Source organism: Scyliorhinus torazame, chromosome 5 (assembly GCF_047496885.1).
Source record: "Scyliorhinus torazame isolate Kashiwa2021f chromosome 5, sScyTor2.1, whole genome shotgun sequence".
Classification (NCBI taxonomy): domain Eukaryota; kingdom Metazoa; phylum Chordata; class Chondrichthyes; order Carcharhiniformes; family Scyliorhinidae; genus Scyliorhinus; species Scyliorhinus torazame.
In genome coordinates, this window is record NC_092711.1 from 261,334,492 (window position 1) to 261,356,345 (window position 21,854).

Consider the following 21,854-nt stretch of genomic DNA (forward strand, 5'->3'; position numbering starts at 1 on the left):
TTTTGCCTCCTGCACTCCTGACTCGTCAGATACCCCAAATAATGCTAATCCCCAGCTCTGCTTGACCCGGGTGTTCACCACCTTGGACATAGTCTTCCCAAAACCCCTCCAAAGCCCATCCAGCGGCGGGCACGACCAGAACATATGGACGTGATTTGCCGGGCTCCCCGAGCACCTCCCACATCTGTCCTCCACCCCAAAGAATCGACTCCAGCTCGCCCCTGTCAAATGGGCTCTGAGTAACTTTGAACTGTATTTGGCTGAGCCTGGCGCAAGAGGAGGAAGAATTAACCCTACTCGGGGCACCAGCTCACAGACCCTCATCTATCTCTTCACCGAGCTCCTCCTCCCACTTGCCCTTTAACTCCTCCACCGAGGCCCCCTCCTCTTCCTTCAGCTCCTGGTAAATTGCCGAAACCTTGCCTTGTCCAACCCATACACCCGAAATCACCCTGTCCCGAATTCCACGTGCCGGAAGCAGTGGGAATTGCCTCACCTGCCGCCTCACAAATGCTCTCACTTGCATGTACCTGAAAACATTTCCCGGGGGTAGCCCAAACTTCTCCTCCAGCGCCCCTAGGCTTGCAAACGTCCCATCGTTGAACAGGTCCCCCATTCTTCTAATCACTGCCCGATGGCAGCTCCTATCCATCCTTCCGGGACGAGCCGATGGTTCTGCCGAATCGGGGAACAAACAGAGGCTCCCACCTCTCCCCTGTGTCGCCCCCCCCCCCTGTCCCTGCTACGCTCCAGAAACACACACTTCACCCTCGGGGTCTTATTCGCCCACACAAATCCCATGATGCTCCTGCTTACCCGTTTGAAAAAGGCCTTGGGGATCAAAATTGGAAGGCACTGGAACACGAAGAGAAACCTCGGGAGGACCGTCATTTTGACTGACTGCACCCTACCCGCTAGTGAGAGTGGCAGCATATCCCATTTCTTAAAATCCTCCTCCATCTGCTCCACCAACCGCGTCAAATTGAGCTTGTGCAGGGCCCCCCAACTCCTAGCTACTTGGATCCCTAGGTACCGAAAGCTCCTTTTCGCTCTCTTCAGCGGTAGCTTGTCTATCCCCCTTCCCTGGTCCCCTGAATGCACCACAAAGAGCTCACTCTTCCCTACGTTGAGTTTGTACCCCGAAAAGTCCCCACACTCCCTAAGGATCCGCATGACCTCTGCCATCCCCTCCACTGGATCCGCAACATACAACAACAGGTCATCGGCATATAACGACACCCGGTGTGTCCCCCTTTTTCCCCCCCCTAGAAGTTACGAGTGACTTCAGATTCCACTTTGAAAGGTCACACTTACAAATCTTCTTAAAATTATGCTTTCCCTCCGCTGTTTCCATCAAGTTTTCTCTTTCAGATTTTACACTTCTCCCGTAAGCTTTTCTTTCTCTTGGCGACTTTTAGACAATCTTCAGCTACAGATGTCTCCCAAACTATAGTAATTTCTCGGAAACCTTAGCGCTACTGCGGATGTATTTCTGGCTTCTCACGATCCAATGCCTTTTCAACTCTTGTGACTTTTACTGAACAGTAATTTGTTCTGGTTTCCAGTTTCCTCTGTTCTGTTAACTCAAGACTTCTTGGAAACAACTTCTCTTCTCCTTTCTTCGACTAGCTGGACTTTACATTATCAGCATCTGTTTTCCTTTATTTTTAAATTTAGGAGTACCCAATAAATGTTTTTTTCCAATTAAAGGACAATTTAGCATGGCCAATTCACCTAACCTGCACATCTTTGGGTTGTGGGGGTCAAACCCACGCAGACATGGGGAGAATGTGCAAACTCCACACGGACAGTGACCCAGGGCCGGGATTCAAACCCAGGTCCTCCATGCCGCAGTCCCACTGTTAATGAAGCCCCAGTTGCAAAGCAAGCACTGCTGGTTTATTTACTCTTCTTGCCGTAGCCCCCTCTAAAAACAATAGAATCGCAGTTGGAATTGAAACCAACCCCCAGGAATACACAATCTTTGTCCAGCATGGATCTAACTATAGGTTTTACCCTTCCAGGTGCAGAAACATATTAAATTGCCCCCATGTAGAATTGCACCTTATTTCAAATATTTACCAATACAAACATAAATCCCTTAAAACTACTTTGTTTTCCTAACACCAACCAATCACCTGTAATCTGCTTTCCTGTGATGCCATACTGTAGAAAAAAAATAAAATATTGCTCCTCGGGTTCCCATTAATTCTTTCCCCTCTTAACTTAAACCTATGCCCTCTAGTTCTCTATTCCCCAATCCTGGGAAGACTTGAGTGTGTTCACCCTGTCCATGCCTCTCATGATCTTATACACCTCTAAGATCACCCCTCAGATTCCTACGCTCCAAAAAGTCCTAGCTTTGGTCACTGTCTGTTTGGGAGATGCTTAAAGTTTTTTTGACATTTCGTATACAGCCGCACCATTCGATACTGTGTTTATATCGCATGATTTCCTATCTCCTATTCTGTCTACTTGTATTACGCCAAATTCCTTTTACTCTTATTGTTTTTCCCCCAAAGGGTTTCTTTGATATCCCAGTGGATAACTTGTATGCCGAACCAGCAGTACTTAAGTGGATTAGGGAGAATATTCAAGAATGGAAAAATGGCATTATTGTGTCGCCTGATGCTGGCGGAGCCAAAAGGTAGGTGGTCAGAGAGATGCAAAAGAAATCAGGGACTGTACTTTCAACTTTGAGGGAGTGTATACTGCACAATATACTATGTGATGGTCAGATATACATCTCATCTGATTTTTATTTTTCACTGTGGAAAATATCCTCTTTGAAATCAGGAAAGTAACATGACAGATCTTTTTTCTTGGAGGTTTGCATTGTTATCAAACTACAATTTGGGCAGCATAAATTAAAAGGCAGCAAAGAAAGAAGGTCTGCTCACCGAGAACCCCTCCTCGGTGTAAATCCCCATTACTTTAGATGTCAGTTATGATGCATGACTCACTTCCAAGATCACCATTGCTGTTCTTTGTGTTTTGTTAAAGGTTATTTTTGAACTTGTACGGTTTAGTGGTCTGGTTTTACAAACATTTTAAATTAGTGCTGTTTTTCATAAAATGCTACATTGAATTTAATTATCTGCAGCTTTTTCGTGTATAAATTGCCATTCGTGTTCAAAAAGGTTAAGTGGGGTTAGGATGGAGGCGTGGGCTTGAGTAGGGTTCTCTTTCCAAGGGCTGGTGCAGACTCAATGGGCCAAATGGCCTCCTTCTGCACTGTAAATTCTATAAAGGAGTTTTTTGTTTGAAATTCTGGCTCTGTTAATTTTTAAAATTTCATTTAAAGCTTTAATCAATTACAACCGTGCAGTTACTATTTCATTGTAATTGTAGTTTTGTGTGGTTTTTTAAAATATAAATTTAAAAGTACCCAATTCTCTTTTTATTTCTCTAATTAAGGGGCAATTTCAGCGTGGCCGATCCACTTACCCTGAACATCTTTGGTTGTGGGGGTGAGACCCATGCAGACATGAGGAGAATGTAAACTCCACCCGGACAGTGACCCGGTCGGTGCTGTGATTGAACCGGGTCCTGGGTGCCATGAGACAGCAGTGCCACCCACTGTGCCACCATGACACCCTGTTTTTATGCATTATAAACTAAAATAACACCTAGCAATGTTCACCAGTGTTGGATAATTATGCTGCAGAGCCATTTTCATGCTAAGAAATATCTCCTAAATTCAGAAGAAGCTGCCAACTAACCACATGATATGTTTGTGTTTTTGATTGTGTAGTCAGATTCACATTCTGATTGACTGATCTGTTTTCTCAACCCAAATTTGTTCATGAGACAACTAACCAATCATCAAATTTATGTTTTTTAGGCTGGGGTAGGATTCCCCACATCCAAATTTTAAACTTTTTTTAATTTAGTGACAGTTGGAGGAGCCTTCTAAAAGCATTAGGTCAATTCCCTAATAATCATTTATAAGGAGTTTGGGTCAGAGATTTGTAGGCGAATAATTAGCTCCTTCACAAAACTCCCCCAACAAACAACCATCTGGGAACTCACTGTTTTCACCTAGGAAAGTTGGATTCCTGATTATCAATCTCAAAACCATTGTACATCAGATGATTTTGATTTAAAATAACATTAAAACATCAATGTTGCAGACTCCCGGTTGAGGAAGCCATACCATAAGATCACAAACAAACTATTATTCTTTTATCTGTCAATTCCATATAAATGAAGCCCTCAAACGTGAGCTACTGTAATGTCCTGTGCTCTTGACAAAACTAAAAAAAAAATCAGTTTAATTTTGACTAATCTCCCAAGGCTTTTTTCAAATTGAGTTGATTAATTGACTAGTAATTAGTGCCAGATTCTCTTAACTGTATTTTGTGACATCTTTGACAAACCGCTATATCTTTATTTTCGATGGAATTGGACTGCAAAATATATGTAAGCGAAGAATTCTGATGCGGTCAAGTTCAGTCCATTTGTGATTTTTCACTAGGCTGACTGACATCACTTATTCTGTTTGTTGAATGAATAAATAACATCATTCAAATGAGCGGAAGTAGGCCATCCAGCCCATAAAGTTTGCTTCACAATTCAGTTAAGATCATTTTTGATCTGATTATGGCTTAACTTCCAAGCTACGCTGCTCTCTTATGAGAATTTGAAAGTCAAACAACCATCGAGAAGTGCTGCCTTCTCTCCATCGTTAATTGGGGATCCATTATTTTTAACTGTTCTCCAGTTCTAGATTCTCTCAAGGGGAGGCATCCTCTCAGCATCAACCATGTCAAGCCCCTCAGAATCCTATGTTTCAATACGATCACCTCTCATTGGAGTTTGGAAGAATGAGTATAGCTCAATCTTTCCTCCAGTCATCCCGGGAATTAGCCACATGAATATTCTCTGAACTGTATGCAAGTATATCCTTCCTTAATGAGACCAAAACTGTACACTGATGGGATGTGGGTGTCGCTGGGTAGGTCAGCATTTATTGCCCTTGAAAAGGTGGTGATGCTCTACCTCTTTGACATGCTGCTGTTCCATGAGCTGTAGAATGCTCAGTGATGTTAGGGAGTTCCAGGGTTTTGACCCAGTGACTGAAGGAATGGGGAGAGAGTTCCAAGTCAGGATAGAGTGTGAGTTCTGACCAATCCTCTCTTGGATGTGGGCAGGTATCCTTATTTTTATACCCCATCCTCCTTGCAATAAAGGTCAATGCTCTATTTACTTTTCTATTTACTTGCTGTACCGGTATGTTAACTCTGTGATCCGTGTACAAGTACACATATTTTCCCACATTATACTCCATCTGCCAGTGTTTTGTCCACTCAACCTGCCCAATCGTTTTGCATCCTGCATCCTTCTCAACTTACTTTCCTACTTATTTTTCACTGATTGCTGTTAGTTAGCCAATCCTCTGTCCATGCTAATATCACCCACAACAGCGCTCTTATTTCGTACAGTAACCTGCCAAGTGGCATCTTATTGAATCCATTTTGGAAATCCAAATACACTACATCTACCCTTTCCCTTTTATCCACCCTACTTGTTACATCCTCAAATAACTTGTCAAATATGATTTCCCTTTTACAAAACTATGGTTTTCTAAATGCTACCTCCTTAATAATAACATTCTAACATTTTCCCAATGTTACACTAACTGGCCTACAGTTTCCTGCCTTCTGTGTCACTCATTAAGGTTTTACATTTTGATGTTTTCTGATCCTCTGGAATTAGGGCCATTTCATTTTGACCTTGCCTGCCTGCATGAGATTAATTTTGACTGCTAACACTTTATTTATGCTCACTTCTTAAAATAAAAACAATGTTAACATGTGAGAAAACAAAATGTTAAGTTTAGCATCCTTGTTCCATGCATTTTGTATTCATATTTGTATACAATATTGCTGATTCAAAACCTAATGGAGTTGCCAAGCCTGACATTGGTAGGTCCAACAGCCTTGTTGCATCACTTCTGTATTCTCCTTTCCATACTCTTTCAAGCCATTTCTAATTATATTGTATTCATTTTCATTACTTATAATTTCAATCTGGAAATTGAATGGTGGGAGAACCAAAAATATTTAATTGTCACATTTCTTGTTCACTGCTTGTACATGTTTTATCATACTGAAAATAAGCACATCAAACATATTATTTTTCACCTTCCATTTTTCAGAGTAACGTCCATTGCAGATCGACTGAATGTGGATTTTGCCTTGATTCATAAGGAGCGTAAAAAAGCTAACGAAGTTGACCGAATGGTTCTAGTTGGTGATGTGAAGGACCGAGTAGCCATTCTTGTTGATGATATGGCAGATACTTGTGGCACAATCTGCCATGCTGCAGACAAGTAAGTTGCTGAACTATGGAAGTTAAAAGCACTGCTGTAGAGCAGCCACATGCCCAAGGAAACACAAGCTCCAGTCTCGGATTATTTTTACTCCAGCAATAGTAATCTCTCAGATCTGTTCACTTTTATTGTAGTAATATCCGCAAAAGCATTCAAACAATCACCATTTCCTATCTTTGACTGATGCTCTTGAATTATCCTCATCTAATGATCTCTGTTACAACTCTTGTATCGTCAGAATTAATATTTTGGGTGGGGCGGGGGTAACAAATCATCGTGCTTTCAGTGAACTTTGTATACTGAAATGGTAAGATTTTTTTTTTTAAATTAGTCTTGTGACAGCACTCTATATATTGTCTTGTGCTCTTTCATCCAACTTGCATGGCAGCAGTTTCCGAAATAATATACTGTAGATGGGTCAATCTGCATTTCCCCATCTATATTAACTCAAAGTTCGACCTGAACCTGTCAATGTGAAGACAATTGGTCATGGCTCACGACTAATGCACATCAATTTTTTTCTAAACAGTTTATAGTACCATCAGTGCCCTCCAATAGCCTATAAACATCAGTGGGCACATCCAGTGACCGTGATGTGCTGAAAGGATGCACATCAGGTGGCTCTCCTGAACTGAGACAAAAATGCACTTTTAGATTAATTTTGCCCCAATTTCAAGGAAATAAATTCCTCAACAACTGAAGGAGGAAAGATGCCAACAAATGGGAGCTCAAGAGGCTGAAGAGATGGCAGGATGTGCCACAACCAGGAGGGGGACAAGATGGCAGATCCACGAGGCGAAGAGGTCCCAACCATCCAGGGGAGAGAGCGCGGCCAACAACTCAAGTAATAGACCCCCCCCCCCCCCCCCCAAACCAAAACCTGGGGATGGATGGAAGAGTTTCTTGATGAAGGAATTGTCTGCCATGAGGAAACTATCAGGCAACCCAGGAGTGGATGATCCTCTACCTGGAAAAGGCCTCGATGCACCAGAGCGACAGAATTGCTGCCCTGGATGTGGAGGTAAAAAGGTTGGTGGCGGCCCAGGTGAACTTAAGAGGAAATTCCGAGGACCAGGAGGAAACAAGATGGCGTCGCAAGGAGCCACTTTGGAGGGTCCCTGGCAAGGAAGACCAAGTGCAGGGTGCAATCATGTGGTGTACACATGGTGGCTATGTTGGGTGCACACTGGACACAAAATCCCATCAGGATTATCATTACCAGGGATGTCTTGGGAATTATCGGCCCAGTGAAAAGATCCAGAGTCTTCACCCACTTAAGAAGTCTGAAAGCCAACATAATCTTCCTGCAGGAGCCACACCTGAAGGAGAAAGACCGACTGCGGGTACAGACGTATACCTCGTGTTACCAGACAAGGGCTGGGGGAGTAGCCATACTGATTAGTGAGGGGCCGTGGTTTACAGTGACAAAGACTGTTACGGACAAAGGGGGATGGTACGTTATATTCAGCGGTGTCCTGGATTGGGCGCTGGTAGTTCAGGTAAATATGTACATGCCCGACTGGGACGACGCAGACTTTATAAACAAGACCATGGCGGAAATCCCCGACATTGACACACACTGACTGATCATGGGGGGTGACTTCAACAACTGTACAGGACCCTCTGACGGACCAATCAAACCCCAGAATAGGGAAGAAGACGGGCATGGCTAAGGAACTGTGAGCATTCATGGAGCAGACTGAGTCGGTGGACTCATGGTGGTTTCTACAACCCGGTGAGAAGGAATTCTCGTTCTTTTCGCTGGCGCACAAAGCGTATTCAAGGATAGACCTCTTTGCAGTGGGGAAAATCAGTGCTTCCAGGAACAGCAAGGGCAGAATATTACACATGTCATCTCCACCATACTCCACGTTACATGGGTATAAGGTTGGAGACGGGCCGTGCCCAGGGCTCTACATACATGGAGGTGGGACACGGACGTCATGGTCGGCAAGGTGCAGCCACAAAACATAGGCCACAGGCGATTACGTTACTAATATCCAGAACAGGGAAGTCTTGCCTTCCATGTTCTGGGAGGCACTGAAGGCTGTGATTAGGGAAGAAATTATAGCCTACCGAGACAGGGAAGAGCAGGAGGCCAGGCAACAGCTGATCGACTCCATTCTGGATGTCGACGGAAAGTACTCCGATGCCCAGACCATAGAGCTGCTGGCGGAGAGGAAAAAGCTACAAATGGACTTTAACCTGCCATCCACCAGGAAAGCAGTGCACCAATTCTGCCAGACACCGAGTAAATCTGCATAAATCACAAATTCCCACCATCCATGTTCGACACCACACTTTTAAAAAGATGGAGACAGCGTCTCTTCCCCCACCCCCCTCAAATCCTATCTGTCAGTGACCTTTACATATGGACGGTTACTGGATAGGGCAAGACTCTGCTATGCAAAGCCAGACAAAAATGGGAGGACGAACTGGGGATGGAAATGGCTTGGGGACTCTGGAGCAAAGCACTGAGCAGGGCCAACTCTACCACCTGTGCATGGCTAAGCCTCATGCAGTTTAAAGTGGTGCACAGAGCCCACCTAATCAGAACCTGAATGAACAGATTCTTCCCGGAGATGGAGGATAAATGTGAGCGGTGCCAGGGAGGCCCGACATGCCACGCCCATATGTCCTGGGGCTGCCCCAGATTTGTCGGGTTCTAGACCGCTTTCTGCGAGGCGATGTCCAAGATTTGGGGGTGAGTGTGGAGCTCTCCTCCTCCCCCCCCCCCCCCCCCCCCCCCCCCCCCCGGGCACGGAGACTACCACCATGGAGGGTGGGGGATGGACAGAGAATGTCTGTCTGTAAATGAGAAACTGCATAACGTGTAAATATCAGGTGCAATATTCATTAACTTGTTCTGTAACAATTGGATAAAATGCCAAGAATATTTTTGAAAAAAACACATCTGTGCCCTGTTCCCTTAATTGCACCCACTGATGATACTCTTGGGTGGGGGTGGGGGGGGGGGGGGGGGTGCTCCCATGTGTGCGGATGATCAATTCCACCCACAGTCAACCTGCAAGTCGCTGCCCCATCCCTAAGTGACTATTTGTTTTATTATGCAAAAATCTCACTTGTGACAGTTTTCCAAAAACCCCTGCTATTTTCCTTGTACCTTCCTACATCTTATGACGATCCCACATTCTGAAATTGTGTATAGTCCATTCACATCAGAAAGTGTTTCACTGGGGAATATTCTGGTTTACCAGCATCGATAAGATTGGTGAATGAGTTGAATTAGTTTCACTCTAATGAAGCAGTTTTTGGGATTAGCATTTCCAAGGGATGTTGGTGCACACCCAGACAATCTGGAAACCGCAGGTCATTAGCTTGTAAGTATTATTTATGGATCTACAGTTTAGCCACAGCCCAGTGGTCAAGCCAAATCACTTAAATCTTGAATAGACACCACCCATTCTGTGGCTGGACTGTCTCTGCCATCTCTTGACTAGTATATTCAAGAAGTCAGTTCATTGTGTCAGTTTCATTTCAAGGTTTTTAAAAGTCCAGTTCCAAAGTCCCATGAAATGGTGGGAGGTGAAACGTGGCTAATGTTGATAATTGCCCGTTAAAACTGCTGTTTTTGTCTCATAACCTACTGTTGTGTTTTAAGGAGTAGACCGACAGGGCAGACCACAGATATTTTTTTATAAATAAGAGTGAAATAATTCAACTGTCCAGTGTTGTTTAATTTGTAATTATGCCTATGTTTTTTCCAAATAGTTATTGTCCCATCAAAAATTGGAAGTGAAATGCTGCAGTCAGTGACAAAGTGAGAGGGGAAGGAGCTTAGTTTTTTGATTTGATTTATCTGTGCATCACAGGCTGCTTTCTGCTGGAGCCACCAGAGTCTATGCCATCCTCACGCACGGAATCTTCTCTGGTCCTGCTATATCCCGCATCAACAATGCCTGTTTTGATGCAGTGGTCGTCACCAATACAATACCTCAGGAGGACAAAATGAAACACTGTTCTAAAATACAGGTATGTTGAGAATTAATTATGCTACAGGGAAGAACTACTTGATGTGCTATCTTGATGTGCTATAAGAGAAACAAATACATCCCTGTTCTTAAACCTAGCCAAAACAGAGCTGAAACCTGCTTCAGATAGAATCTGTGTCTGATTTTGGCCAATTTGTAACCCTCGTCTATGGAAGTATTCTAATTTACATGGCTGACTATTTTGACTATTTTCCATGGGAGGATGGCACAGACTATTGCATTTGGTGAAGTGAAGGGGAATTGCTTCGGTTAAGCAAACATTTGAGTGGCATCATATCTTGAAAGGAAAAAAATAGCTTTTGTAATGCAATTTAGACTTTCAACTGAAACTATTTCTAAATTTGCAGACAGCACACATTTGGGTGGGACAGTGAATACCAAGGCAGACCACAACAATTACAAGAAGCCATTACTGAACGGTGATATAGCTCCAGATAGAAAAATCAGGGTCAGAAATTAAACATTGCAGAGGAAAACACATTTGAAATGTTGGAAAACTAGAAGGTGGAGTACCTACACTTATTTGGACAACATGATTGCAGTAGAAAAATGGACAATTGGTAAGACACAAATAGAATCCACATGTAGGATAAAAGATCAGTCTCACTGTTGGGTGTAGTGCACTTGGTATAATAGTGGAAGGGAGGTGGATGAAGAAACATGCAGACAAATTAAGGAATTGAGTAGAAAGCATAGAATAATCATTAATTTCAACCACATGTATAGGTAGGCAAAAAGTAATAAGGGAATGGAGTTCCTACATTATGTACAGAACTCCTTTGTATACAACATCCAACAAGGAAAGTTTTGATATTGGAGCCTGTAATGAGGAACGTACAAGTAGGGGAACAGCCAGGCAACAGTGACCAAAATATACATTTAAAGTTGATCCTGGAAAATAAAGGTGACAAACCAACTTAATTAATTGAAGAAAAGTTGTTTGAGGGCTGAGAATTGAACTTGGGAATGGGTAACTTTGGTGGCAAACAACAATAGGAAATATTTAAAACTACCAACGTGGAGGGAAATTTTTTTTTTTGTTTCGTTTTTAAAAAAAAATAAAATAAATTTAGAGTACCCAATTCATTTTTTCCAATTAAGGGGTAATTTAGCACGGTCAATCCACCTAGCCTGCACATCTTTGGGTTGTGGGGGCGAAACCCATGCAGACAAAGGGAGAATGTGTAAACTCCACATGGACAATGACCCAGAGCCGGGATCGAACCTGGGACACTGTGCCATGAGGCTGCAGTGCTAACCCACTGTGCCACCGTGCTGCCCTTGGAGGGAACAGTTATTCCCCTAAAAGGAAAGGGCAAGCTAGGGAGACTCCATATGAGTACAGACTTAAGAGAATAACTTGAGGGTAAAGAAAGTAGCATACATAAAGTATATGGACAGCGAGGAATGCATGATAGAGTACAAAGATTAGGGAGAAGTTTAAATAAAAAACAAGATCAATTATGAAATTGAACCCTTGAGTAATGAGACATGCATTCCCCGTTTTTGCTTTAAATGTATTGAATAAACCAAACTATCAATGCATTTAAGAGATTGCATTTCTGCATTAATTTAATAAGCAAGATGTGCCAGCGGACTGTCAAATAGTTCATGTAAAAGTGTATTTCAGAAGAGGGGTGAAACATGTCCAGGGAATTGTAGACTAACCGCTTTACACAACGGTAGCAAATTAAAGGACGAACTACTAAAGGAGTGCATAGAAGAACAAAGAAATGTACAGCACAGGAGCAGGCCCTTCGGCCCTCCAAGCCCGTGCCGACCATACTGCCCGACTAAACTACCATCTTCTCCACTTCCTGGGTCCGTATCCCTCTATTCCCATCCTATTCATGTCATAGAATTTACAGTGCAGAAGGAGGCCATTCGGCCCATCGAGTCTGCACCAGCTCTTGGAAAGAGCACCCTACCCAAGGTCAACACCTCCACCCTATCCCCATAACCCAGTAACCCCACCCAACACTAAGGGCATTTGTCATGTATTTTGTCAAGATGCCCCTTAAATGTCACTATCGTCCCTGCTTCCACCACCACCTCTGGTAGCGAGTTCCAGGCACCCACTACCCTCTGTATATAAAAAAAAAAAAAAAACTTGCCTCGTACATCTACTCTAAACCTTGCCCCTCTCACCTTAAACCTATGCCCCCTAGTAATTGACGCCTCTACCCTGGGGAAAAGCCTCTGACTATCCACTCTATCTATGCCCCTCATAATTTTATAGATCTCTATCAGGTCGCCCCTCAACCTCCTTCGTTCCAGTGAGAACAAACCGAGTTTATTCAACCACTCCTCATAGCTAATGCCCTCCATACCAGGCAACATTCTGGTAAATCTCTTCTGCACCCTCTCTAAAGCCTCCACATCCTTCTGGTAGTGTGGCGACCAGAATTGAACACTACTCCAAGTGTGGCCTAACTAAGGTTCTATACAGTTGTAACATGACTTGCCAATTCTTATACTCAATGCCCCGGCCAAAGAAGGCAAGCATGCCTTATGCCTTCTTGACTACCTTCTCCACCTGTGTTGCCACTTGCAGTGACCTGTGGACCTGTACTCCTAGATCTCTTTGACTTTCAATACTCTTGAGGGTTCTACCATTCACTGTATATTCCCTACCTGCATTAGACCTTCCAAAATGCATTACCTCACAATTGTCTGGATTAAACTCCATCTGCCATCTCTCCGCCCAAGTCTCCAAACAATCTAAATCCTGCTGTATCCTCTGACAGTCCTCATCGCTATCTGCAATTCCACCAACCTTTGTGTCGTCTGCAAACTTGCTAATCAGACCATTTACATTTTCCTCAATCATTTTATATATGCTACAAACAGCAACGGTCTCAGCACTGATCCCTGTGGAACACCACTGGTCACTGCCCTCCAATTAGAAAAGTATCCTTCCATTGCTACTCTCTGCCTTCTATGACCTAGCCAGTTCTGTATCCACCTTGCCAGCTCACCCCTGATCCCATGTCTTCACCTTTTGTACTAGTCTACCATGAGGGACCTTGTCAAAGGCCTCACTGAAGTCCATATAGACAACGTCCACTGCCCTACCTGCATCAATCATCTTTGTGACCTCTTTGAAAAACTCTATCAAGTTAGTGAGACACTACCTCCCCTTCACAAAACCATGCTGCCTCTCACTAATACGTCCATTTGCTTCCAAATGGGAGTAGATCCTGTCTCGAAGAATTCTCTCCAGTAATTTCCCTACCACTGAAGTAAGGCTCACCGGCCTGTAGTTCCCTGGATTATCCTTGCTACCCTTCTTAAACAGAGGAACAACATTGGCTATTCTCCAGTCCTCTGGGACATCACCTGAAGACAGTGAGGATCCAAAGATTTCTGTCAAGGCCTCAGCAATTTCCTCTCCAGCCTCCTTCAGTATTCTGGGGTGGATCCCATCAGGCCCTGGGGTCTTATCTACCTTAATATTTTTTAAGACACCCAACACCTCGTCTTTTTGGATCTCAATGTGACCCAGGCTATCTACACACCCTTCTCCAGACTCAACATCAACCAATTCCTTCTCTTTTGTGAGTACTGATGCAAAGTATTCATTTCGTACCTCGCCCATTTCCTCTGGCTCCACACATAGATTCCCTTGCCTATCCTTCAGTGGGCCAACCCTTCCCCTGGCTACCCTCTTGCTTTTTATGTACGTGTAAAAAGCCTTGGGATTTTCCTTAACCCTATTTGCCAATGACTTTTCTTGACCCCTTCTAGCCCTCCTGACTTCTTGCTTAAGTTCCTTCCTACTTTCCTTATATTCCACGCAGGCTTCGTCTGTTCCCAGCCTTTTAGCCCTGAAAAATGCCTCCTTTTTCTTTTTGACGAGGCCTACAATATCACTCGTCATCCAAGGTTCCTGAAAATTGCCGTATTTATCCTTCTTCCTCACAGGAACATGCTGGTCCTGAATTCCTTTCAACTGACACTTGAAAGCCTCCCACATGTCAGATGTTGCTTTGCCCTCAAACATCCGCCCCCAATCTATGTTCTTCAGATCCCGCCTAATATTGTTATAATTAGCCTTCCCCCAATTTAGCACATTCATCCTCGGGCCACTCTTATCCTTGTCCACCAGCATTTTAAAACTTACTGAATTGTGGTCACTGTTCCCGAAATGCTCCCCTACTGAAACTTCTACCACCTGGCCGGGCTCATTCCCCAATACCAGGTCCAGTACCGCCCCTTCCCTCGTTGGACTGTCTACATATTGTTTTAAGAAGCCCTCCTGGATGCTCCTTACAAACTCTGCCCCGTCTAAGCCCCTGGCACTAAGTGAGTCCTAGTCAATATTGGTTGAAATCTCCCATCACCACAACACTGTTTTTTTTACTCTTTCCCAAAATCTGTCTACCTATCTGCTCCTCTATCTCCCGCTGGCTGTTGGGAGGCCTGTAGTAAACCCCCAACATTGTGACTGCACCCTTCTTATTCCTGATCTCTACCCATATAGCCTCACTGCCCTCTGAGGTGTCCTCCCGTAGTACAGCTGTGATATCCTCCCTAACCAGTAGCACAACTCCGCCACCCCTTTTACATCCCCCCTCTATCCCGCCTGAAACATCTCAATCCTGGAACGTTTTGCTGCCAATCCTGCCCTTCCCTCAACCAGGTCTCTGTAATGGCAACAACATCATAGTTCCAAGTACTAATCCAAGCTCTAAGTTCATCTGCCTTACCCGTAATACTTCTTGCATTAAAACATATGCACTTCAGGCCACCAGACCCGCTGTGTTCAGCAACTTCTCCCTGTCTGCTCTTCCTCAGAGCCACACTGTCCCTATTCCCTAGTTCTTCCTCAATGCTCTCACCTTCTGACCTATTGCTCCCGTGCCCACCTCCCTGCCATACTAGTTTAAACCCTCCTGTGTGACACTAGCAAACCTCGCGGCCAGGATATTTATGCACCTCCAGTTTAGATGCAACCCGTCCTTGTATAGGTCACACCTGCCCCGGAAGAGCTCCCAGTAGTCCAGATAACGGAAACCCTCCCTCCTACACCAGCTGTTTAGCCACATGTTTAGCTGCTCTATCTTCCTATTTCTAGCCTCACTGGCACGTGGCACAGGGAGTAATCCTGAGATTACAACCCTAGAGGTCCTGTCTTTTAACTTTCTGCCTAGCTCCCTGAACTCCTGCTGCAGGACCTCATGCCCCTTCCTGCCTATGTCGTTAGTACCAATATGTACAACGACCTCTGCCTGTTTGCCCTCCCCCTTCAGGATGCCCTCTACCCGTTCGGAGACATCCTGGACCCTGGCACCAGGGAGGCAACATACCATCCTGGAGTCTTTCACGTCCACAGAAGCGCCTATCTGTGCCCCTGACTATAGAGTCCCCTATTACTATTGCTCTTCTGCGCTTTGACCCTCCCTTCTGAACATCCGAGCCAGCCGTGGTGCCACTGCTCTGGCTGCTGCTGTTTCCCCCTGATAGGCTATCTCTTCCCCCCCCCTCCCCCCCAACAGTATCCAAAGGGGTATACCTGTTCGAGAGGGGGACAACCACAGGGGATTCCTGCACTTACTGCCTGCCCTTTCTGGTGGTCACCCATTTCTCTGCCTGCACCTTGAGTGTGACCACATTTATATAACTGCGATCTATGATGCTTTCCGCCACCTGCATGCTCCTCAGTGCATCCAATTGCTGCTCCAACCGAACCATGCGGTCTGTGAGGAGCTCCAGTTGGGTGCACTTTCTGCAGATGAAGCCATCTGGGACGCTGGAAGCCTCCCGGACCTGCCACATCTCACAGTCCGAGCACTGCACCCCTCTAACTGACATTGTGTCAATTAATTAGTAAATTAAAATTAAAAGTTTAAAAAGTTACTGTTAACTATCTGTTTCCTAGCACTAGATTTCTAATATAAATCTGAAAGCTAAATATAGTACTCTCCGATCTCTGGCTTAGATACCCCTCTAAATTATAATTAAGTAATTCTGTTTAATTAGTTACCAATGCTTAATTTTTTTAATTTAGTGTAGATTTTCCCAACCAGCCACTCGGGTCACAGCTTTTCTGTGATGTCACTTCAGTTTCTGTACACACACACACACACACACACACCCTTTGAAAAAGGTATAAAAGTAAAAATCACTTACTTACCTTATTACCTTCTCAGGGTCTTAGATGTTCTCAGGTTCTCTCCCTGACAGAGGCTGCTCCTCCTCCCCCGAACATCTAGAAACTAAAAATAAAAGAATAGTTAGCATGAATTTCTGGAAGCAGTAAATGTAATTTACTGCCATTCTGTCACATCCAGTTGTGAGTGGTGGTGGTGAACAATTAAGCAACTAGCCTGAAGAGGAGACTCCACTTTGCCATGGCCCACTTGGCTCCTGACCTCAATGCAGCTTGGTCCAAACCAAGCAGAATTAGTGAGGTGAGTGACTACCCTTGAGATCAAGGCAGCATTTGACCAGGCATGGCATGCAGGAGCCCTGGCAAAACCGGACTAGTCTGGTAGGGTGGGATTGTCCAATGGTTAGAATCGTACCTCGCATAAAGAAGATGGTTGTGGTGTTGAGGGACAATAATTTCTGCCACAGGATATTGGTGCAAGAATTTCTCGGGATAGTTCCCTAGGCTCAACCCACCTTGCTGCTTCATCAATAACCTTCTATCTGTAATAAAGTCAAAACTGAATGTTCACTGGTGATTGGACATTGTTCAATACCATTTGGTCTTGGAAACTTGAGAAGTCCATGCCCATATGCAGCAAGACCTGGACAGCATTTTTGTTTTTGGTTGTTAATTGGCAATTAACTTTGCACCACACCAGTTCCGGGCAATTGCCATCTCCAAGAGTGAATCCAACCATCTCCCCATGACATTCAATGGCATTACCAACATCCACAGGGTTTCCATTGATTAGAAAATGAACTGGGACTAGCCATAAGAATACTGTGCTTACAAGAATGCATCCGAGGTTGGGAATTCTGCAGAGAGTAACTTGCCGCCTGATCCTCTACAAAGCACAAGCCAGGAATGAGTCAAGCCATTGGGAGTGAGGAATAAATGCTGGCCAAGCCAGTGATTCCCACGTCCTGTGAAAGAATAAAGCAAAAGTAGATCAGTGAAATTAGTTATTGTAATAGATTTAGATGGCAACATGTGGGAGGAAGTCACACATAATGTAGTTCCCACCAGAGTCTTTGGTTTTTGGTCTTTCTGCCTGGTTTCCAAGGGAAATTGGTTGACAAACCTGACCAATCTAAGTGTACGAGTGGTAGTCCTTTGATGGAGCCAGAGAGAGTGCAAAGTTCGCTGGGAGGAATGATTGTGGAGGTGACCTTGGCGGGTGGGGCCGCTCATATCACAGTAGAAACGCTGACTGGGGTAATGGCACTCTAATTTGAGAAACAATTCGACAAAGACTTTGAAAGGCAAGGAAGGGAGATGATGGGGATCCTCCAGTCCATTGAGGACGTGAGAGAGCATTGGGTGGTACTGAAAGAGGTGGAGGAGACTTTGCAATGGCATAGCGAACAAATATTGCTAGAAGATGATGGTGGAGGAGAGGAATAAGGCCCTGAAGATGAAGGTAAAGTACCTGGAGAACTTTTCCTCGCTAGCAGTTAGAGTAAAGCTAGTGAATGGGGGTGAGGTGGGGAGAAGGGCTGCAGCTTGTTGAACTGTTTGGACAAGTTTCAATGTGCCTAGCGGTTTGGTTTGGTGGGAGGAGGGAGCATTGATCAGTGCGAGGTAGTTTGCAGGGTCTTTAGTTGGGGGGGGGGGCGGGGGAGAAAAGTGAATGAATGCTGACAGTGACCCGGGGTTTTAACCTTGCAGGTGGGGTCGGTGGCCATCTTGGGTGAGCCTTGGCTCTTAAAAACTTTTAATAAAATGGGATAATTCGTCTATGTGAAAATGGTGAGGTTGAAAGACCCCTGATCAGACTAGTCACTGGAAACGTTGAAGTTCTGAGGGGCCTGGTGAAACGATCAAGAGTTTTCTCATCTGAAGAATTTAAGGGTCATGGTTAGCACTGCCGAGGTCCCAGGTTCGATCCCGGCTCTGGGTCACTGACTGTGGAGTTTGCACATTCTCCCTATGTTTGCGTGGGTTTCGCCCCCACAACCCAAAGATGTGCAGGGTAGGTGGATTGGCCTTGCTAAATTGCCCCTTAATTGGGGGAAAAAAACAATTGGGTATTCTGAATGTAGTTTTTTAAAAAAAGAATTTAATAGACCCATGTGAGGGATCGGATTAGGCCCCGAAAGGATTGGGTGAGCCAGGTGTTACACTGGTTTTGATCTTGGGGCCTGGTGTAATTTTAATTAAATGGTCTGTTTTCAGTGCCCAGTGTGGAGGCTGGGTATGGGGTTCTGTGGACAGATAGCAAGGGTGGTAAACGGGTACATGGGGTTTAACGGGAGCTGGTCAGTGACTCCCTCTTGTTTTATAGCAGACCCTGAAAGCAGTGATTAGAGGGAGATAATATTGCACAAAGTACATATAAATAGGGAGGCTAGAGAGGAATGTCAAAAGTTGGTGGATGATATTTTGGAGGTAGACCATAGGTATTTGAATGACCAAATCCCAGTGCTCCTGACCAGGAAAAAAGCTGCAGATGCAGTTTGACTGTTGATCTACTGACAAAGCAGTGTGCCAGTTGTGGTGGTGGGGGGGGTTACATATGAATATGGGGAGAAAGCCAGTCATCTCTTGTCTTGCCAGTTCAGGTGTCGGGCGACCTCCTGGGAGAATATTCGGGTCCAAGACTTGGGTGGCAGGCTGGTGTCTGCTCCAGACAAAATAAATGGAGCGAACCTTTAAAGGTCAGAGTTGCTGGGGGAGTGGTCAGGTATGTCGAGCTTTGTTTTTTTTGAGGGTTTAGCATTTTCCAAGGTGGGGGAGGAAGAGCCGATTGAGTGCAGAGGAGGTCTTGGCAGTGGATGCAAACAGGTAAGCCTCAGGGACCGATGGGTTCCAGGTGGATTTTTTTACAAGACGTTTGCTGACAGCTGTGCCGTTGTTAATGGGGATGTTTGAGGACTCTACCACTGAGAATCCCTGCCTGAGATGCTGATGCATGTATCAATTTCACTTCTATTAACAAAGGACAAGGAGCCTGTGGAAAGTGGGTCAGACTGTCCTATGTCATTACTTTAAGCATGGACGCCAAGATACTGGCTAATGTGTTGGCACTGCAGTTGGAGCCTCGAGCGATTGGGGATGATTAGATGGGGTTTGTCAAAGGCCGGCATTGTTGCCCATTGTGTGGTGATTGCTAAATGTGCTTTCCCCAATTTAGAGGTAAATGTTTCGTTAGATGCCGAGAATGCATTAGATAGGGTAGAATGAGTGGGTGGGTAGATAGGGTATCATTTTGCAGTCTTGGAGAGGTTTGGGTTAGGCTCCAGTTTGTGTCATGGATACGCTTGTTGTAGAAGGCCCCCTCTGCTAGTGTCCTCACCAACACGAGCTCGGGGTACTTTCAATTAAATAGGGCATCCGTGTGCCCCCTATGTTTCTCTTGCCCACCTTCTCTTTCTCTTTCCCCCCCCCCCCCCCCCCCCCATTTACATTGGTGATAGAGCTCTTGGCCATCTACATGGAGAGGGATAATGAGGGGAGCAGTGGAGCATAAGGTCTCCCAGTATGCTGATGATCTGCTTTACGTGACCGACCAGATTCTCACCATGAGTGATGTAATGGAACTATTGAGATGCTTTGGATCTTTTTCAGGGTATAAGCTAATTTTGGGAAAGTGTTTTATGGTGAACCCCCCCCCCCCCCCCCGGATTGCTGGGAGTGCTACCATTTCCGCATGGTTAGCTCCAGCTTTAGATATCTGAGGGTCCAAGTGGCTCGGTATTGGGTTCGGCTTCGTAAACTGAATTATACTCGTTTGGTGGGTAGAGTTGAGACCAATCTGAAAAAGTGGGATAACCATCTGTCCTTGGTGGGCAAGGCGCAGTCAATCAAGATGAATGCCACAATTTTTATTTTTCCAGAGTCTGCTTTTCCTTCCTAATCTTTGGGAGGGTCAAGAAGTTGATATCATCCTATATATAGGTGGGCAAGACCTTGAGTATTCGTAGGGCAGTCCTTCAAATGGATCAGACAGCCTGGCATTACTAAACCTGGGCAGCTAATTTAGAAGAAGACGTTGGGTTGGTGTGGTATCTGGGGGATATATGGGTGCAGATAGAATAGAGGTTGTGTAGGGGCTCTGGCTGAGTGGTATTAATGAAGGCCTTGCTTCTGTTCTCAGTGCCAAAGTATTTGGCAAATCCGGTGGCGGTTTCCACTTTGAAGACATGGGGAGACAATTTCAACAACTGAAAAGTTGGTGCCACTGTTGAAGCTGACTCCCATTTTTGCCAATCACCTGTTCGAACCTGCAAGATTATGCGGTGGGAAGAGAAAGGGGCTGGATAGAGTGACCGATTTTGTTCCTGGAGGGGTGGTTTGCCAGTTTAGAGGAATTGACAAAGGTTTGTACTCTGGTTCAGATTTATTTATATATTTTCAAGTTCGCAAATTTGCGAAATGAATTTTCCCTGACTTTCCCATGGCGCTGCCAACATCTCAAATGGAGAGGGTTCTTTCACTTGCAGGGTCACAGGAAGGGAGCTCTTCCGGCATTATTGGATGGATTATGTCCAAGGATTCTCTGTCGGTGGAGGGGGTTAAGGCTAGATGGGAAGAGGAGCTGGGGCCCATACTGGATCACGAGGTGTGGAGCAATGCACTTTGCAGTGTGAACTCCACATTCTCGTGTGCGAGGCTTGGTTTGATGGGGTGCATCTGATCCAAGTCCAGAACGAGTAGCTGCTTTTTGTAGGGGTAGAGGACCGGTGTGAGCGTTGCTCAAGTGGTCCAGCTGACCACATGCACATGTTCTGGTTCTGTCCCAAGCTTGTGGGTTTCTGGGTCTACTAGTTTAGCACCATGTTGGCGATTCTGAAGTTTGAGCTGGAGCCCTGTCCTTTAGTGACAACATTTGGGGTGTCAAACTCGCTGGAGCTGCAGACGGGTGTGGGGGCAGTTGTCCTGTCCTTCACCTGGCAGATTGCCTGGAGGTGAGTACTGTTGGGGTGGAGCTTGGCACTTCCACCCAGTGCCTCGGAAGACCAAGGTAAGACTTGGAAGTGTTTGATGAATAACAGAACTTTATTATAATAAATGTGCAAAATCAAGCTTCAATATTTGATCGAGTGTGCAATAGGCAAATTGTTTTGGTGGTTTAATGATATTTCCTAGTTTCTTCAGTATTCTTGGAGGTCAAAAGGGTTCCATGGCTGGAAAACTTTGGAAAACCCTGTTTGACGTAATACTTGCTGCTTTAATCTGGTTCAGCCTAATTATTGAAGGTTAAATAAGATCTTTCCTTTTATTTCTGATTTGGATGTGGTAATTGACTTGAGATCCCAAAAATCGGTTCATATTTTGATCTCTACATAAAATTACTGTTCAAAAGTTTGAGTCTATAGTTGCTCAATCCAGGATAAATCGCCTCCTCACTTTC

The 21,854-nt window shown here is 44.9% G+C and overlaps 1 protein-coding gene across 1 annotated transcript in view; it reads left to right on the forward strand.

The window, feature by feature from the left end:
* Positions 1-21,854, forward strand: part of LOC140418114 (ribose-phosphate pyrophosphokinase 1-like) — a 39,026-nt gene that overhangs the window by 14,041 nt on the left and 3,131 nt on the right. The window contains exons 4-6 of the mRNA XM_072501528.1: positions 2,523-2,647; positions 6,161-6,334; positions 10,168-10,327. Coding sequence (XP_072357629.1) covers positions 2,523-2,647; positions 6,161-6,334; positions 10,168-10,327 — 459 coding nt within the window. The remainder of the gene's footprint in view (positions 1-2,522; positions 2,648-6,160; positions 6,335-10,167; positions 10,328-21,854) is intronic.